The 19,866-nt window shown below is 39.4% G+C and overlaps 1 protein-coding gene across 1 annotated transcript; it reads left to right on the top strand.

Moving 5' to 3' along the window:
• The first annotated feature begins 9,898 nt into the window (after positions 1–9,898).
• dusp14 (dual specificity phosphatase 14) lies at positions 9,899–19,866 on the top strand. Its single transcript, XM_042486862.1, has 2 exons — positions 9,899–10,145; positions 17,525–19,866. The coding sequence occupies exon 2, from the start codon at positions 17,626–17,628 to the stop codon at positions 18,253–18,255; it is 630 nt and encodes a 209-aa protein (XP_042342796.1). The 5' UTR covers positions 9,899–10,145; positions 17,525–17,625; the 3' UTR covers positions 18,256–19,866.

Raw genomic sequence — 19,866 nt, 5'->3', positions numbered from 1 at the left:
AACAGCGGAATTACAGCCCCCGAGTTTGTCACGTGATGCCATGGGGCCAAAAAAGATTTTTTCCCATAGACTTGGAAAAAGATGTTTTTAAATCAGTGGATACATTTTTTGAGCGTGTCAAACAGGAACTTGCAGGCGGGGCCAGCGGAAGAGACAATATTGCCCATATTCAGTGTTAAACACATCCAACTGTGATGTCACTGTGTGCTGAATGACCGTTGTACAGTCATGTTGCATTTGACCAGTCATATTCCTAATGTAATCACAGGGGATTAATTAGAGGTGATTAATTAGAGCTAATTAAACCCAGCGTTGGTCCACAGTGAAATTGCTGTTAATCCTAATGAGGTTTAGTGGAGTTTTAACCCATGCAGCAAATTTATTAAACCATCAAAATCTGTCTACTTGATGTAAATCCCCTTATTGTAGGATTCGAAATTGATTTTGATATTTGTTTTTAAAAAAGTTCACAAAAGCATGTACATCTAGATGACAAAAAAGGCTAGGTGTGGGACAAGAGATAATAATTATTAATATATAGTTAGTTATTATAATTTTTTTTTCCACAATATATTCAGGTTGTTTAGATTGACCTTCAGTGTCATTTAATTTGACAAACAGATCTTTTTCACACAATATTCAGGTTTTTCCGAGTGACCGAGTGAGTTTTTTTAAAATCTAAAACCAGTGTTATTCACGTAATTTTTGTAGGGATTTTCCAGTACTGTACACTGGGCCTATGTGTATATATGTAGATATTTATATTTATCTGCATGTACATATACACATTTTTGCATTTTCATCTCTTTTTTTTTGTCATCACATGTCTTATCCACATTTTGTAAAATGTTATCTGTTAATGTATTCATGAATGGGAACCTGGGTACCAGGTGACCTGTCTGGTGACCAGTCAGATGACCTGTTGTGGTAGTTTTTGAAGGTGTGTGTGCATTGTTCACTTGTGTGATGAGCAGCATGTAGCTTGACACGCCACCTTGGTAGTAATTATATTAAATATTTATGGGAGCATAATCAAGTGTGTGGATATGCGCTTTATACCTAGCTCTAACCGATCATAGTGCAGAGAAAAGCTCGGGTTAAATATATATTATTGCATGCTGCACACTCTGGCTCTTTCGTACCATCTCTTGCTTAAATATCAGCTACTTCAGCTCTGGAGGCCACATGGAGCTAAGTGTTATATTGTCCTAGACAGCTTTATTTCTTTCTTCAAGGACGTGTGTGTTTCAGTCTGGGACTTTGTATCTCCTCTGACTCAAGGAGAGTGATGTGAATGAAGACAACACCAGAAGCTGACACAAGGTGTTTTTAAGACATTCATCAAGTGTAGTGAAAGATGATTGAGTCACGAGTTAATCAGCCTTTTTTTTTCATGCTGGACTGATCACATATTTATTGAGTGTACAGTATATGTCTTTTTCTGGCAGTCAGTGTAAGTCAGACTCCTCACCTATTTCACCCGGCACATGTCGTGTCATGGCCCTCTATCCGTTACTGTAGAGTCTGTGCTGTTGTGGCAGGGGCAGCAGATGGAGCAGATGTTAGTGTCAGTCCTCGGCATGTGTGCAGAGATGCAACATTTCTCAACACACCCACACACCTCTCTTCTCTGATGCTGTCTTCTCTATTTGCCTCCTGCTCTCTGCTGCTCTCTGACTCTCCGTGAAGTTAAATTGATGCTGACTTCCTTTAAGAGGAAACTCATGTATCGGTGTTGATCTAATAAACATCAGAAATGGAGAGAAAGGCCCACACATACTGGCAGGTTGCAAATGTGTATCCTTGGTATTTTAAAATCTGTAACGCACATTAGAGAGCTCAATAAATCAGGATAATGTGGCTTAACAGCGATCTGCATCGGGATTAATTATTTTACATCATTAAATTATTTGATTATTAGGACTCTACTTTTAATTAAACATTTTAGACAAGACGCACTTCCTGTTTTGGGATGAAGAAACATTTTTGTCATGGCAATGTGAAGGATATGACATTGTTATTTTTATTTTTATTTATTTTTTTTTTTTTTTGTTACTTAAAATTGAAACTTTTATATCCATATAGGGAGCAGGTCCTCGTCCACGAAGTTCGCCATGTTGAAACGCCATGTTTCTACAGTAGACCAGAGGAGATAAACCAAACCAAACACTGTCTCTAGATGGGGGCATTTGGGTTTTTGCATCAGCAACTATAATTAGCAGCCCCTAACTACAAGCAGTGTTGAAAATACAGTCTTTCTTTTTTTAACATGAAATAGCTTTTTTTCAGTGTTTTCATCGGTTTCAATCACCTGGTCTGTTTGTTTTGGAGAGGAGCAGGCCTTTAGGAATAATGTGGCTCCCAGTAAAAATGAACACTGGTGGAATTCTAACAGGGAGAAGTTGCAGCTGGTTGCAATCTGTGATAGTCACCACTAGATGCCGCTAATTCCCCCTAAGTCTTACACACTGGCCCTCAAAATAATGTCTTGCTACAGGCTAAAAAAGTTTTTTATATAGTTATGTAAAGACAAAAAAGTGACTTATAATAATTAAGCTCCCCCTTGGATATTTTTATGAGAATAAATCAATGAAGCCAAGTCTTAGTGTTTGTTTTCTTATTGTAATTTCTTTGTATTATTATTGTTTGTGTCTGTGCTCTTTGCTTGTTGGCTTTTGGGTGTGTAGGCTTTGTATGTTATATAAGTACTGTATACTGTCTTTGTAGATAAACACAGATAACATAAGTTAATCAGAATTAAATAGTTTTGCATCATTTTATTTATTTATATATATATATATCACAGAACACAGAGAGGAAGGGCATAAAACAAGATCCAGAGGAAATTATGTGATCTCCATTAAGATATGTTAATTTGTTGTCAGTTATATCTCTATTTAATGACTTGCATGGTTACAGTATTAAGATAGACATTCTCTCACAGTTATTGAGCTATATTTTATAGCTATTAGAACAGAAAATAGGCTACCATGTGTTTTGGAAATTAAAAAGGAAAAGACAACATCTCCTGAGAAAGATTGATCTATTGGTTTTAGAGCTTCTCCTCTGCTGCTGTCGTATTGATTTTTAACTTTGCTGCTATTCAGAGAAAAAGGAAAAAGATGTCTCCCACATCTTTGCTCTGTGTAACCCTCTTTTTTTAAAAAGGACAGACTCTACACAAGTCACCCGCCCTGCTTTAGCCATTATTGCTCAGTAGTGATTAACACAGAGGTCAACCCATCAACACGAGAGGTTACCTTGGCAACCAGGTTTGTGGCATGCTGAAGTCCAGGAGAAGGAGCGGCGGTGGAGATGGAGGGAAGCAGGGGGCAGACATTCGCCCTGTTGCTCATGCTCATTTGCTGGGCAGAGGAGTCGTGACTAACCAAAGCCTCCCCTCGTCCCCCCATCCCAACCCATCTGCGTACGTGCTTTTTCTCACTGACTCACTGTCATGGGAGAAAGGGAGCAAATGTGAGTCCATCAGCACTCAATAAGACATAATATTGGGGAAAGATGTCTTCTCTGTGTTTTTTCTTCCTTGTCTTGGGTAGAATGTAACATTGATGTGTGTGTGTACGGGGGGCGTCTCAGGTCTCTTTTGCACAGCAGCAAAATGTGTTTGTTTGATGTCAGAGCAGCACTGATCAGAGAGACGGGGAGGCACCACGCTGCGCTCAACCACCTTGCTGCTCTCACATGTTGCCACAGCAAACACTTAGATCCCATGTCTGTTTACCGCCGTCACAGCTGGAGCCGTGGGGGCACCTGTGGGATCAGCAGCGGCTTTATTTAGACCCCCAGCTCACCCCTCCTTTCTCCCTCCTGAACGCCTGCATCTCTACCACCACCACTGCTGCTGTCCACAAAAAACCCCTCTGTTCTCCTCATCTTACCCCCCCTCAGCCCGTTGGTCACACACATCAGCGCAGACTGAAATAAACATCTCTAGTGTTACAAGCCAGCTGGAGATTTACAGTGCATCTATGGTTTACTTTCCCAGGGATAATCATTCATCAACTTCTTAGCAGACGACACTCTAATAATCTGCAGAGACTTTGATTGCACGCTCTTCGGGATTGTGCCAGTATTTCCAGACACTACTCGTGTTTCTGCTTTCCTGCTCGCCGTCATCTTTAACCCTCTATGGTACACATTATGGTGCTAGTTAGTAACAAATGTTTAGAATTTGTTTTGTTTTTTGTCATAAAACAGACAAAAGAAAGGATAATATTAAAAGAATAATAAGTAACATTAATATTTTTTGGGGGGGTGCATTTTTGGGTTTCCTAAAAACAATCCCATTGCATAGTGGTGGATGAAGTACCTGAAAACCATACTTGAGTAAAAGTACAGATATCTTCCCACAGTACGACTTTTGTAGAAGTTAAGTCACGTATTAGAATATCACTATTAATATAACAAAGTATTGTTATTTTGGTACACTACACCATTGCTGTACTGTAATTGTTGGAAGAGAATTATCATTTAAAATTTAAAATAAATTAATACTCACATAAAATATCAAAAAACATTTACATCTAAATTCATGCCATTTGAATCAGAAAAACGTTAATAATTAACTCGACCGAACCATGGACTGTATATATCTTTTTTTTTTTTTTACAGTCTTTGGTCTGACTGGTACCCTTAAAACCCATTTTGACTTGCTTTGGCGTCTTTTTAACTATTTTATTCATGTTTTATTTATTTTATGGATTTATTGCTTTTATTGCTTTTGCTGTTCTTTTAATTTTTTTATTTGTATTAATTTGTATTGCCATTTTGCATCCTCTTTTGTCCTCTTGCTTTAATTTTATCTGAACTCGCTAGCTTCGTCACACTTTTGTTCAGTAGGACTGCTACAAAAAAAAAGCTATATATATATAGTTTTTTGTGTTGCAACGTGATGAGCTGATTCATGTGAAGAAAGGACTCAACATGACCTCCAGAAAGTCATGTGACAATATAAACAGTGCCATTGGTTTCCTTACAATTGAAAATTTATTTTGTGAGTGTTATCCCAAAAATGGGTTTGTCACCTGAAAGCAACACAGTGGGTTAGCATTCTCTCTGTATGACTGTTTTTAACATCCTTAATGGGATCACTATGCTCATATGTGGATTGACAGATCTCTGCTGCATCTCAGAACGTAGCCATAACTGAACAGCACAGGTTATTGAGTATCTGTACGTTTGAAAGATGTGCAAAGGATTTTTACGGTTAAATCACCGTGGCACCCTCTGCACTGTCGAGCCCATCAGTTATCTTGTGTTACAGGCGGTCAGGGTTAATCAATGTCACCACCCGCTTCATTCAGAGCAGACAGCTCCTTCAGAACGTCGCTGCAGGTGCTTGTTATTACGGTGATGGTGTCATTGTAAATTTTCAGCCTCCATGGCAGCCATATTAAACAGGAGCGTCTTCCCAGAATGCCTCTGACTCATCTGACATTTCAGTCTGAACCTCAGTCTTTGTCTCTCCAGCCTGCAGCTCTGTCTTTCTCCCGTTGTCTCTCTATCCATCTGTCTCTTGCATTTCACTGTTCAAATTCAAGAATACCACTTTTTTTTTAACTCGCTCATTCTGTTGACAGACATTTGGTTTCACCATTTCTTTAAACATTCATCAGGTGAATTTTGATCAGTGCGAGCTCTTATCTCTGATGCATAGCATTTCAAGCACAGGGTTGAAAATCAGTGTTAACGACTGTCTCTTTTTTTGCTTTCGTGGTTCAGAAACGGTCACCGCTTGCACCAGTTTGCACCGCCTGGTACTGCTGCTGTTTGTTTCCAGTTGATTGAATTTGCAATGTAATTAGGAGTGACTCTGAGGCAGGGGCCACGGGTTTATGGATAGCATAATATCTCCCCCAGGAGCCCTTTGAAATAGGATTGACTTTGGAAGGCATGTCTAATTATGGTTTTGCACACGGACATATTCGCGACAGGCTACATAAAGCTGCAGTCTTGAAGGTCTCAGAGTTGTGGCCATGTAGATGGTCGAAACTGTCCACGAGTCTCTGTGCGTATATCAAGCTGTTTCCTCCAGGGCAGGGCATAATGAGATTTGAAATAGCAGACCTAAAGAACAGACAGTATATTTGTTTTCCATTTCCGCCTGTGGCCCACCATGTCAGGGCAATATTTAAATTGGTAATGTGTGCGTTTGTGTGTGTCTTAAACGATTAGATTACTACTGAAATGGAAACATATTGCTTGAGCCACTGTGGAGTGTGACTCTACATTGTTTATTGCATCTCGAACTCTGAGTCTGTCTCTGGGTTTTACAAGTTCAAGACCTGCAACACCATCACACAAGTCTTCACAGGCATTCATATTAACAGTTGTAAGTGAAGCTTCTGTGTCGGTCACTTGTATGGTACAGCTGTCTGTGTACTACAAGGTGTTAAGGTTTAAGAAAACACTGTTAGGTCTTGGTACCAAATATAACACATCAGTGTCAGTGTGAGGTTTGGGGTTTTAACACTAAACAGTAAAGCCACAGTGATGAACTGCTGCATGCTGCAGCCTGTGTTGCCCCAAAAGAGTTATTTTATAAACCAAAGATCATGTTTGTTTATTGTTGATCTGCATTTCAAAATAAAGCTTTTTAAACTTGATTTTGCCAGTGTAGCTGTATCGCTCAATCTATTCTATTCTATTCTAGTTCATCATAGTTCATTTATGTCAGAGAATAAATGCATAGTGTTATTTTTTAATCTGATTAGAAGGGCTGAACCATGAAAGGAAAACTTCACCCCCTTGAACTACCTTTTTTTTTTAAAATGCCCTTTAAACTAAAAAATGTCCCACTGGACTAAACGCCCATTGCTCAGCAGTATTTCTCCAAAAATTCTCGCACCCTGCAATCAGACAATCCAATTGCTAGAAAAAAAAGTTTATAGTTTACATTTCTGTAAACCACAAATATATGACATTTGTACATTATTTTGTAGTGTATTTATTGAAACTTTACATCTCTCAACAACGCTGGGATAAATGTAGACAAAAGATGCTTGATGATGTTTGGTGGCTCAAAGGCTGCTGAGAAATGCTGTGAACGGTCCGTAAAAAACACCTGGTGTCAGTGGCTCAAAGATGCTAAGAAATGCCATGAAACGTCGATAAAAACACCAGTTATCAGTGGCTAAAACTCTGCTGGGAAACCCTGCAAAGGGATATGAAAACAACCACAACCTGAGACTGGTGGCTCAAATGCTGCTGAGAAACAGAAACTAACTGCAGGGAGCATGTATTTTCGGAGAAACAGGACTTTGAAGCAATGGGTGTTTTGTTTTTGTACTAACAGGCTGTTGGAAAAATAGGCCTTTTTTAGACATAGTTTTTTAAGACATAGTTTTGTTTTTGTTAAACACAGACCCCTATGACTTCAACTCACTAGGAACTCTTTGGTCACTGGATGCAGGTGAAAACAAAAACAAAAAGTTTACTTCAGATATTCAATTTTACATAAAGTGAGTAATTGATATCTAGGTGGTCATTTTGGGGGTGAATTATTCCTTAGAGGACACCAAGTTCATGTCCTCAGGAATATTTCTGGGGATTTGAGGGCCTTAGCATTTTTTCTTTTTTTTTTTTTTACGGCTGGTTTGGATGTTTTAGACAGTTTTATATTAAAATAAAACCCACTAATTAAAAGGGATTTGGTATTATATTATATTATCCAATAGAATCACAGGCATATCAATGTAAAGCAGGCACTGACACTTTTAGAGTACAAAAAATATATGGAATATAACTGTTTAATGAATGAATGATTTCCATCAGTTCTCAGAATTTTTAAAACAGACATTAATTGGTAGGAAGTCAAAAATTGTTTAGGTGGGTGGGATTCGATAGGGAAAATTTGGACCCCTGACCTCAGTGTTTTTAAAATACTGACTACAACCCTTTGGAGTTTATATTACACCAACTTCTGATAGAAAGCATCAGGAACATTTTAAGGAAAGAAACGGTCTCTTGTCAAGAATTGCCAAGCCATCAAAAGTGCATTTCAGTCAGGCTTTAATGATTCTTCTCTGAGACAAGAGGTTTGCTTGTTCCTAGTTGCATCTCACCAATAGTTTTTAGCATTGTGCTCTGGGGAGGCGCTTATCCCCCCACCACCTCTGTATGAGGAGTAATTAGTGCCAGAGAAAAAGGAGGAGCAGAGTTGCATGAAAATACTACTATGTATGAAAAGAGATTGTTGTTACAAACATGCTTACATTCCCTCACCTGTCGTCCTCCGCTTTCTTCCTTCTTCCGTTTTTTTAGTTTGTCAGCTGTGTTCCTGTGCCATAATAATGTTCTTTAGCACACACATCTGGGATAATTTCCTTTTAGTAGAAAAAAAGTACAGTAATTTCAACTGTTATTCTGTAAGAGTGTACTGGAGGGACTAATTTGTAGTACATGCTTGTACAGCATCAGTAAATCATATGAAATTGGAACTCAGTTTGATGCCTTGTATTTCAACAGGCGTGGAACAATTTGTGCTTTCCTGTGATACGATGTTGTGTACTATGAATACATCACACTGAAGAGGTGTTCAGGTAAGATCACATCTGCTGTCTGTTCAACAACTAACTGCCCCTCACATAACCCTGGGAAAAAAAGACATTAACTGTGTATGATAGGGATGCTGCAGTCTGTGGTCTGGTTGTGTATTATTGTAAAAAACATACAGAGTAAATTATATTCAGTGTATACGGAATAGTGTGACCTGTATCTTTAGTGATGACATGGCTCACATGGTTCTATGTTGTGCACATTTTGCAGCTGTGTTTTGATGCTTCCCCGTGGTGGAAGAAGCACTCGTGTTATTGCTACTTTTACTGATATGTTTAAAATACTTGTTACGAGGAAAAGTCCTACATACAATATTTAACTGAAGTAATAGTACAAATATATCAATAGCAAACTGATTTTAACTACTGTATTGTTGGGTAGTTGTATCTAGCAATGTAATTTTGTTTTGACCATATGTTTGTGTCTGTTTGTAAAATTTTTAACCTTAGGATAAATGTAATGGATCCACTTATGTAATTTATCTTTATTAGATTGGACTAGAGGAAGAAGCCAGAAAACCTGGAGAAAACCCACACTGACACATTGAGAACATGCAGACTCCACACAGAGGGGACCCAGCTGGACAGTGAGTACAAACCAGTGTTCATCTTGTTGAGAGGTGATGTTGCTATGACACCCCCTGGTCCAAATAAAGGCATGTTAAGTTAATTGGTCACTCCAAAATTGCCAGTAGGTGTAAATGTGAGCGTGAGCTTGTCTGTCTCTGCTACACTTTTCCACCCAAATTAATATCTGCACAGTCCACAATAATTTAAAAAAAAAAGCAACACAAGGAAACAAGATTAGACAATCAAAAGAATAAACAAGATAAAAAAAGTAAAAGTAAAAGACACAAAGACAATTGAAAATAATAAAAAATAGGAGAATTGATATTAAATTATAAACACAAGAATTACATTAATTAAAAGCCAGACAAAATAGGTTTTCAGTTGTCGTCTCAAAATGTTCATCGAGCCCGCCTCCCTTACAGCTTTTGGAAGGGTATTCCATAATTTTGGAGCATAGTTAAAAAAAAGCTGGGCAATGCCTATTTTCTATTTGTGTATAATTGTGTGTATTTTTAAAAAACCTAACAGCAGAATACCTGAGAGCTTGTGAATAAAGTCTAACTAAAACTACTTGCGTAAATGTTGATAAACTAATAGGCTTATTCCAGCAGGGTAATGCTTGGCTTAAAAACATTGGCATGCACCAACAGACTGGCTTGTGACCATGTTCCTCCTCCTCCTCCTCCTCCTCCTCCTCCGCTCCTGCGTGGCACTGATCGCTCCTCATACAGAGGCTGCCCTGTGCACGCCGCTCCTGTCAGCGTAGCAGCAGGCGGATGTAGCCCACTGATGGCTCGTATTTCTCTTGACTTTCACATTATGTTGTTTGGTGTCGCGGTTTGTCTCCCACTACTTGGCCTCTCGCCATTCTGTCGGACGGGTGTGAGGGTGGACTGACTGAGGGTACATGTCCGGAGTGTGACAGCAGCTCGCCGGATATCTGCAGGCGATGAAGACGCTTTGAAAAACCTCCATATCTGCCCGACTCAGAGTCGACTGGTAAGTTGAGTTTTACATCGGATTGAGGCAGTTTATCGGCGTCATTCTGACCCTAAACTAGGATGATTTTAACTTAAATTCAAGCAAAGCATTAATATGTTTAAAAATGTTGTTTTATAGGCATTTATCTTGAGGTTTCACCATGATGAGTTCTCTGATGTAAGGTGGGTGAAATTGAAGAAACGAGCGCACCTGCCACACTTCTGCTCAAAGATGTCGCTTCATTTCGTCGTGATGTTCAAACTGACACAAATATGACACAAATATTTCAGTTTTTTTTTATTCTGCACATGTAATGATCTATTTCCGACACTCGAACTTATTAACGCACGCGCACAAGTACGAGCGGCGCGTGCGCAGAGGAGCAGTCCTCATTCACGGCTCAAACCATAAATTATTAAATTGGTGGAGTCATTTACCTAAAGCTCCAGATTTTCACACACAGCAGGGTCACACTTTCATTCCTTGAAGAACCCTACTAAAATATTTAAAGTTTCTGAAACAACAACAACAGCTTTTATGTTCCTGGGTAAAATATTAGAGTTGCAATTAGGGATGTATGATATTGGATTTATGCCGATATCCCATATGCGGATATCTAACAAGTCATTTAGCCGATAACCGATATATTCACTTATTTTCCCACTTTTAGTGACCACCAAGCCTCCGTTGTATGGGAATAATATCTTATTATGCATTCTCTTAGAATAATGGCCCACCAGCAGACGGAGATATAAAATTTAACGCTTTTCAAATGTATGTAATCTTCATTCATTGTTCAAGAAACATACATCAACTTAGGATTGATGTTTTGTACATGTTCACTTTGTCAATTAAAAAAAAAAAGGTTTGTCATATCAGCAGAAATCAGCATGATGGCCGATTCAGATATTTCATTTTAAAGCCAATATCTGTCAATACCGATGTGCCAATATTATCGTGGATCCCTAGCTGCAGTGGTAAGAGATTTTTACTGTATGATTACTGTCTTAGAAAATATTGCGGTGTCATGGTTTCACTGTAGTACAAAATAACTATTATTATCAGTCACAATTACCCTTAATAGAATGAAAATAGAAAAGAAGAAAAAAGCATTTTGTTTCTCAAATTAAAAGTGGAAACAATGTAAGTTTCATTTTTGGAAGTAACATAACATACAGGTGAAAAAAAATCCTGTTGTTTATATTTTGTGAAAGCATCTATAGGCATCCGTACAAAATTGTTTATCAAGGTATTTGGTCAAAAATATTGTGATATTTTATTTTTGTCTATATCATTTAGCCAAACATCACGATTGTTTAAAATAGTATATATTCTATATAAGGGCTGCAACTAATGATTGTTTTCATTATTTAGTAATCTTCTGGTTATATTCCTGATTAATTGATCATTTTATCCTCAAATGATCCTGTTGAATATCACACGACCCAATGTGTCATCTTCGATTTGCTTCTCTTATCCGATCAACAGTAAAAAAAAAACCTTAAAGACATTCAGTTTCATATCAGAGATTTCAAAGAAGAGCATAAAAAATCACAATAAAGGAGCACAAGAGAGTCTTTTTTTTTCATTTTTGCTCGAATAAAGACTGAAAATATCAATCACTTTTCAAAATAATTGCAGATTAATCATCAAATTGAAATTGGCTCCAGCCCTGTTTGATATTCACTGCTTGTAGCACTAATAATAGGTAATAATAAGTCTGTCTCATTAGATTGAGAGAAGCGTGTCATTGTTTAAAAGTAGAGTCACTCCATATATCTCTCATCTGTCTGCTGCAGTGATACTTGTTCTATAATTGAATTCTATGATTTAACACAGTCTTCTTTGTAATATGACTGAAAAACTGCCCTTGTATGAGCACTGTCAGCCATGTACGCCCATCCCTCACTATATGGCACATGGCCTTGTGTCTCAGGCTCTCATGTTTGTGTCTGAGGTGTAACGTCGTGGACGGAGTGAGCTGCACCCAGCTGCTGCCATTTGCATGCAGGTGCCAAAGATGATCCCCGTCCTCGAGAGGAATCTGTCCCTAAAGTCATGCTGACTCTTGTTTGAACCCTTCACAGTCGACTTTGTTGTGCAGCAGCATCGTTTGAGGATTCTGAAGTCGCACCCAGTTGTGTTTGGACGAATTTGAGAAGCTGTGTCATTGCTGCTCATTTTCTCCTGATTATTATCCAGAGTGCTGGCAGCAGAGTCACTTTCAGAGATCACTCAGACTGAATAAATGCATTGCCTTTAATTGAGAGACACTGCTGAGAGCTGCGTGTCAGCACGTGCGCCTTTTCCAGCTATTTTGCCGATTTCATTCATCTTATTTGGTGGTGCGAGGGAGCGTCAGTCAGGGATTTCATGTCCAAGTTCAGCTCAGGTGTTGTTTTGAGGTTCTCAGTGTGAGAATGAGGTTTGCCGCTCTAGCTTTCCTGCAGCTGGGTCACGTTTCCAATTTGTGTTAGCGGAGGTGGAACCAGACCCCTGAGGAATCTCCCCCCACGGAGAGAGAGATGGGGAGATGTGTGAAAGGAGATTTGTGGGGTCGGACCACCTGTTGACAGATCCACCCTGCATGATTAAGAGGGGAGTGTTTTTTGCGATATGAAGAGAAAAAATTAGAGGTGGAATTGTGAAAAGGTGCTCTGTTGTCCCGTGAGTGCCTCTGACCTTCCTCAGTCTTTTTTTTTTTGAGAATTAATCCTCACAGTAATTTTGATTGACAGCAAGCTGCAGCATCCCCGCTATCTCCAACATTACAGTAGATTTCTCTCTGCATAATTCTCCCTCCTCCGCTCGCTGCAGCCTCACTCCTGCCCTGCCCCCGGGTAAAAATAACCGTGTGGATGGAGCAAATCTCCGCAAAGACCAGCACTGTGGTACATCAGCACTTTGGAGAGGGTCGGGGATTATTTGGTTCCCTTATCTTCTTCATCTCTCTCTTGGCTGTCTTATACTGTGGTCAGTAGGTTGCTGCAGCAACAGCGTTTGTACTTCAGCTCATGGTATATATGTTATCCATCTCCATAATATAACGCATCAACTGTGCCTCCCTCTGAAACTGAAAGTGTCTTGTGAGAAGGACATCTGTTCGTGGTTCACTTTTTCAGTTTTAGCAAGATGTCGCCTCTATCGTAGACGGGTAGCAGACTCTGAATCACTGCCCACTTCCCAGATTCAGATCAGTCTGTTCTCATTGATTTCTGTTTCTCTGAGTTGCACAAAAAGCCGAGATGATCAGACTTGTGTAGCAAAGTCGCTCTCTTTATACTCAGCTATACTGATTCTTGTAAACCGACTCACAGATATATCAATACGTAATTGAGGATTTCTTCAGTTAAGTTGTACATACATTAAATCTTCATTTGTATTTTGGCCACTTGGGTGAGCACAATATGCTGAAGGCCAACTGTTGTGAGTAGCTTTTTTTGGTTAATGCCAAAAACAAGACACAAAGGCGGTAAGACTGAACTAAAATGGTAAAGTTGTGTGTCGTAAACCAAAACAATAAGCTGAAATTTAGGCAGAGTGATAAGGACAAAATCAAATATCACAATACTTTTGACCAAATGCCTCAATATTAATATTGATATTGTAGGGTTGACACTTGGTGTTTTCACAAAATATTCACGCAATGATAAATGATCATCAGTAATGTGGGTATAATGAATAAGTGGGTAAAGGAAAATAAAAGAACAATCTGATAAGTTCAGAAAATTCTATCATATTACCGTAATGCAGCCTTTAAAAGCCGAAAAAGACAACACTTATGATATTACAATATCCTAAATCTAAGACATTATCTTGTCTTATGTCTCCGTATTGATATACTGTTGCTATATTGCCAAGCTTTAGCTGTGCTTAAATTCCCTATAAAGCTGAGGGGATCTAATTCTCAGTGTGTTTATCATCAGCTACACTTTTCACATCATACTGTAGTTTTTCAGTGCAGGTCCTATAAAGCTGATCTCTATGAGCAGATATCTGTGTAGGTATGCAGAATCTGTAGGAAAAAGGGCAAGATTTTCATATTGGAAGCATTCTTGTTTCTGTTTGTACTCAGAGTAGTAATGGCCTATCATGTTTGAGCGACAGGTTAATGGTTCCTGTGAAGAGCCAAACAGGTGGAATGCATAAGCCGAAATGAAATCCCAGGACATATCGGCTATCATCTGATGCCAGTTTAGTTTTCTGTTAGCTTTACTCATTTTTTTAATTTAGTTATTTTAATTTTTCAGCTTTCACATACAGATATTAGTTCATAGAGATTAGCCAAAAGACCAACGCATGGAAGAGGAAGTGGGGCCTCTTACCAGAAATCTGCTGGTCTACAACGGATCCCCGAAAATACTGGCCGTCGCCGATGGGTTCTGAGATTGCTAGAAAACACTGAAAAGGATACAACCTTCAATACTGATTGTTTAGAGAAAGACAAACGTCTCGTCTTTTTTTTTCTTGGGGCGTTTTATGCCTTTAATTGATAAAAAAGCTTCGAGTGAAATGAGGAGAGCCCCGAGAAAGACAAACATCTTAAACAAACAGTAAATGTCTAAAACTAACACATATCCTGCAGATTATTTTGTAGTTAAATCAGTCATTTGGTTTATCAGCAAAAGGAAAAGAATGAAGAAAAACTACGACTGGCAACATATGTTTATACTATAATACTCCTCTGACCAACAGTTCAAATCTCAAAGATTTACTCATATCACAATATAAGGAAAAAGGCTGCAAATCCTCTTTAAAAATTAGGAGTATTTTGTTATTTTTGCTTGACATCTTAATTGATTATCACAGTGGTTGCCAAGTAATTTACTGCCAATAATCCAATTTATTAATTTCAGTTGGAGTTAAGACAAAAGCTATCACAGTTTAGTTGTGCTCAAACAATGTAAACTAATGCAGTACTAATGTAGGACCGCATATCATAATATGCTTCTTGCAGGGGAGCTGTTCCCACTGCCGATCAGCACTGAACAGTTTGACTTTGGTCACATGCTGTTGTGGTTTGTTGGCAAAACCAATTTTCTGGTTCTGAATCGCTGTATTTGTTGTCTCATCACCAGTGGCGACAATGTGTAGGAAGTTGGATCATGGCAACCATTTATAGAGGCAGTCCATGGTGATCATTAACAGGGAGCAAGCCAGAGAAACTGTGCCCGGACACGGAGGGACGTGGGTGTCGTTTTAGCCTTTGATCCTTTTATTTTTTTTATTTTGGGAAGAGAAGCCGGCCATGCTGAGGTGTCAAAGCTGTGTTCGATAGGTGGAGAGGGTGTAAAGGAAGGTGACAATGAAGCAAAGAAGTGCCAAACCGTCCCGAGATGAAGGTTAACTTGTACAAAAGTATGTCTACTTGTTCTGGATACTTTATATTTTCATACAAACTTTAGGCATTAAATCCATAAAAACAGTTACAACATTTAATTATGTTTTTTAATGTTTCATGTAAGAGGAGCACATCCTGTAGTCTTGTATTGGAAAGTATGAACATCTTAATGTTGACTTTTTAAAAATGTGACATTCAAAGCAATTGGTTTCCAATCTGCTTGTTTTGTGATCTGTTAAAATTAAGCAATCTCTGCTTGTGACCACTGGATATTTGAATTTTATTTTTAAATGCCCTGAGAGGTAAATTAGCCAGTCATTCTTCAGATAATTAACTAAGTTAGGAAAAATGTCAGAAGGGGGAATCACCAGAGGCCCCGTGATACAATATTATCATGATACTTTTGTCATGATACAATATTTTTGCAGTTTAAAATGTTTTGTGACATGAGTATTGCAATAACATATATCGCAACTTACTACCTTTTTTTCAACCAAAGAACAACTTTGCCAACATATGTTTTATCTATTAAGATAAAGTTTTAAAGATAAAGTTTCTCACTTCTTCAAAGTTTTAAAGATAAAGTTTCTCACATGTTGCACACGCAACATATTTTGTTATTATATTAAGCTACTTTTTTTTGAACAACATTTATTAGAATTGTCAATATTTATATTATGTATAGTAAAAATAATCAGTACTTGGTGCCGTGTATTGATCACTCAGAATATTGCAGTACTATGCTGTATCCATTCTCCCCACAACCCTAAAAAAACATACTTCTGTGTAGCACGAATATATCTATGATTGGTTCCTATCCTGTTAATACGCCCTGACCACAATGTTGGGTTCTTAAATGATGAAGTGGCACAAATGTATTGTTGTATCAGAAAACTCCCACCATGAGTTTGTTCTTCTTTTTGTCATGCATACATATTTAAATTCAGTGTCTTTCCACTCGTGGTTTTGATTACGATTAATAAGAAGAATCCCGATCTGTCTCGGCAGTCTCTGTGCAGGTGACGGCAGGTGGTTGTTTTTTCCTGCAGGTTGAGTTCCAGTTTAAAGCAGTTGACCCGTGTGTCTTGTTAACCAGACTGTAGCAGAAAATGAAAGAAAAAGACCTGCCGGCCAGACTGGTGCACAAGGTGTGGATGACGCACGACAAGTGCAACAGCGTGTGAAGTAGCGCCCGGAGCTGTGGGCTCTCTGCTGATAAGTATTAACACAGGAGGCTGTTTCCTGCAAATACAGTGCGGCTAGAAATTTCGTGTTGAGGTTTCCTTTAGTACATCTTTTTATTGTATCTTCATTTGCAGCTCATGGACATTGATTAAAAGATAATTTTGTACATCTTTTTTTTGGTAAAAGAAAATGAAATTAGGCTACTACATTTTTGAAAAAAATTCTTGATTAAATTAAGTGTGTCATCAGCACACTTTGACGTGATAGCAGCGAATTATATGATCACTGTCCGCCTTACCATTTGGTAACATACAAAACGGCATGAAGGCTGCGATTGCAAGTGAGACGGGAGATGTAATCTGTATGTGAGGGCTGTGGATGGATGAACATGAGATGAGATGAGGTGAGTGCATGCCTCCAGGGGGTCTATGCTCACATGGCAGAGGGAGGCACGTTTCAGTGTGCAGCATGGAGGCCATTCGACCTGAATGTAGAGAGACGTACAGCAGAAATACAAGGTCTCTCTGGCCCATATATTAACACTCATCTGTCCGTGAATTCATGAAAAACAGCTGATGTAATTGTAGGTGAATCAGTGGAATGCAGCAGCATGCTTTTGAATTAGTCAGCTATTGTGTCTGATCTTAAACAGTTTTGTCTGTCTTAAAGTTTGAAGACAGACTGCAGAATAACATTTACTTTAAATCATCTTCTTAGGGCAATGCCAGGATTTGAGCACTCTTGTTATGGAGTCTTTGCAAACAGCAGTGATGCTTCTCGTCCTTTTGTTTGTCAGCCTGAGTGCTCGGCCTACAGTGAAGTGGGAAAAATGTTTAATTTAGATTGAAAGTGAAATCTGTTTGTGTTGCAGGAGCTGTCTGGCTGGATGCACTGCTATGACTCTGAGCTCGTGAAGATTTTACTTTAAAAAAAAAAAATTGTCATCCTTCTTGAAGCCCACCTGATTTCTCCATGGGTTCCCGCAGCCAAGGTTTCTTCCATCACCATCACCATCATCGTAGCGCCATGGTGCCTGCTGTGGTGCCGAGGCTGCTGCCTGAGAATGGCAGCCTGCTGGGGGGCATTGCGCAAATCACCCCCAACCTCTTCCTCAGCAGAGGGAATGTGGCGTCCAACCGCAGCCTGCTGCTGTCCAAAGGCATCACCTGCGTGGTCAACGCCACCATTGAGCTCCCCAACTTCAACTGGCCACACATGGAGTATGTGAAGGTCCCTTTGGCAGATATGCCCCACTCCCCTATCTCCTTGTACTTTGATAGTGTTGCTGATAAGATCCACAGCGTGGGACGGAAGCGTGGGGCTGTGTTGGTGCACTGTGCGGCAGGAGTGAGCCGCTCAGCCTCTTTGTGTCTGGCGTACCTCATGAAGTATCACCGTGTGTCTCTGGCTGAGGCCCACGCCTGGGTCAAAGCCCGCCGTCCCGTCATAAGGCCCAATGGCGGCTTCTGGCGCCAGCTCATCGAGTACGAGAGGAAGCTGTTTGGTAGAAACTCTGTTAAGATGGTGCAGACGCCCTACGGGGTCATACCTGATGTTTATGAGAGGGACCGCAGGAGCCTGGCTCCGTACTGGGGCCTGTGAGAGCTGCACCGTGGAGATCGAGGAGGAAGTGAAGCCCTTTTGCCCTCCTGGACTGCAGCGTTATGCGTGTTCAGGACAGGCGAAGTGAGACACGTGTGAGTGTACATCTGTGTGAAGCTTATTTAATGAATACCGGCACGTTTGGACGGAGGGAGTCTTAACCAAACACTGGTTGTTGATGCTGTTTGTCCAACCAGTTGCCTCCATTTAGTGTTTGAGCGTAAAAAGGCGACGACAAGCCCAGAATCCCTTTGGACCAAAGGATTGATTTGGACCAGGATGATGTCAGACACCAAAACAAGATGAATGGTCAGAGTATGGTTGTCGGTGCCGTCTATCTCCTGGTCTGTCTTTCCAGTTCCAGTGGAAGATGGTGAACGTGTCAGCAGTGCTCCAGACTCTGCAGCTCTGACAGTGATGTGACTGAAGTCCTTTTCCTGACGTGATGATGTCATGTGGTGGTATTGTGCCAGTTTTGCAGTAATCTTTGGTGTGAAGGGCAGCAGCATGCTCTCAATTTACGGTAGCATATAAGATAGGTGTACAGAGAAAAAAAAAATATAGACAAATGATTTTATTGGAATGTGCCGATAGTGAGGAGAAAATGGCACAGAACATTTAAAGATGTTATTATATCTACCTTTTTTGAGGTGAAAATCTAGAAGATGTACGCTAAAAGTCGAGGTTTAGGGAAAGCTCCTGTGTACCACAGGGTTGACTGTTTCATCCTGTGACCACACTATGTTATTGTAGTGCTATTTGATGCTGTTTAAAAAAAAATGCTGCCACCTCAAGGAACTGGTAGCTCTATGATAGATGAATATTTTCTATCCCACTGTTTTTGCCTTGTGTCCATAGGTTGCAAAAAAAGATCAGAGCAGTATAGAAAAGACATTTTATTTCTCTATGTAAACCAACTTAAAAGAGTGATATCACACACGCTGAAGATCTTCTGATGTTGTCTGCGGGTTGAATTTTTAGGGGCCGGGCAGTGAAGCTGCCAGTCCCTCTCGTTTTCCTCAGTGTTGTTATTATTATTATTATTATTATTAATATTACGATGAAATCCAACTTCCCAAGCATAAAAATAAACCAAACTTTGCACATAGGTCGAACCCCATGCCCAACTTCCTCAGCTGCAAACACAAGCCAGTAGTGCTGATGGTGGTGCTACAGCAACAGTCTAAAATTCAGAAGTTCAAATTCATAACAAATCATTTGTATGTGCTGCAGCTTTGCAACTTACAACAAAAAGAAGGCCAAATTGTGAAGAAACTTTTGCACACTTCAATGTGGTACAAATTATGAGGTCCATCACTCTGTTTTTATCAAAAACTGTAAAACTAATCCCCTTCTACATTTTTTGCTCAATTGACAAACTTGCTACAGGGCATCTTCAGACTGTCCTACACAAACTGTCTACACAGATTTTTGATATATCAAAAATTGAGTCTACAGTGCATCAAAATGTTTGACAATAAATGGTACTGTAAACATATATATTTGCAAACTCTTGCTAAATAAATCTTAAACGTTCATGAAAAGAAATTGACAAACTTTTGCTTCCATAGTAGATTAAGTGTGTAACATTTCAGAGGTTTATCTTTAAAA

Source organism: Plectropomus leopardus, chromosome 5, assembly GCF_008729295.1.
Source record: "Plectropomus leopardus isolate mb chromosome 5, YSFRI_Pleo_2.0, whole genome shotgun sequence".
Taxonomy (NCBI): Eukaryota; Metazoa; Chordata; class Actinopteri; order Perciformes; family Serranidae; genus Plectropomus; species Plectropomus leopardus.
This window is presented reverse-complemented; position numbering and strand designations above follow the sequence as displayed.

Coding starts and splice junctions, on each gene's coding strand:
- dusp14 (XM_042486862.1), top strand. CDS start 17,626: ATGGGTTCCCGCAGCCAAGGTTTCTTCCATCACCATCACCATCATCGT.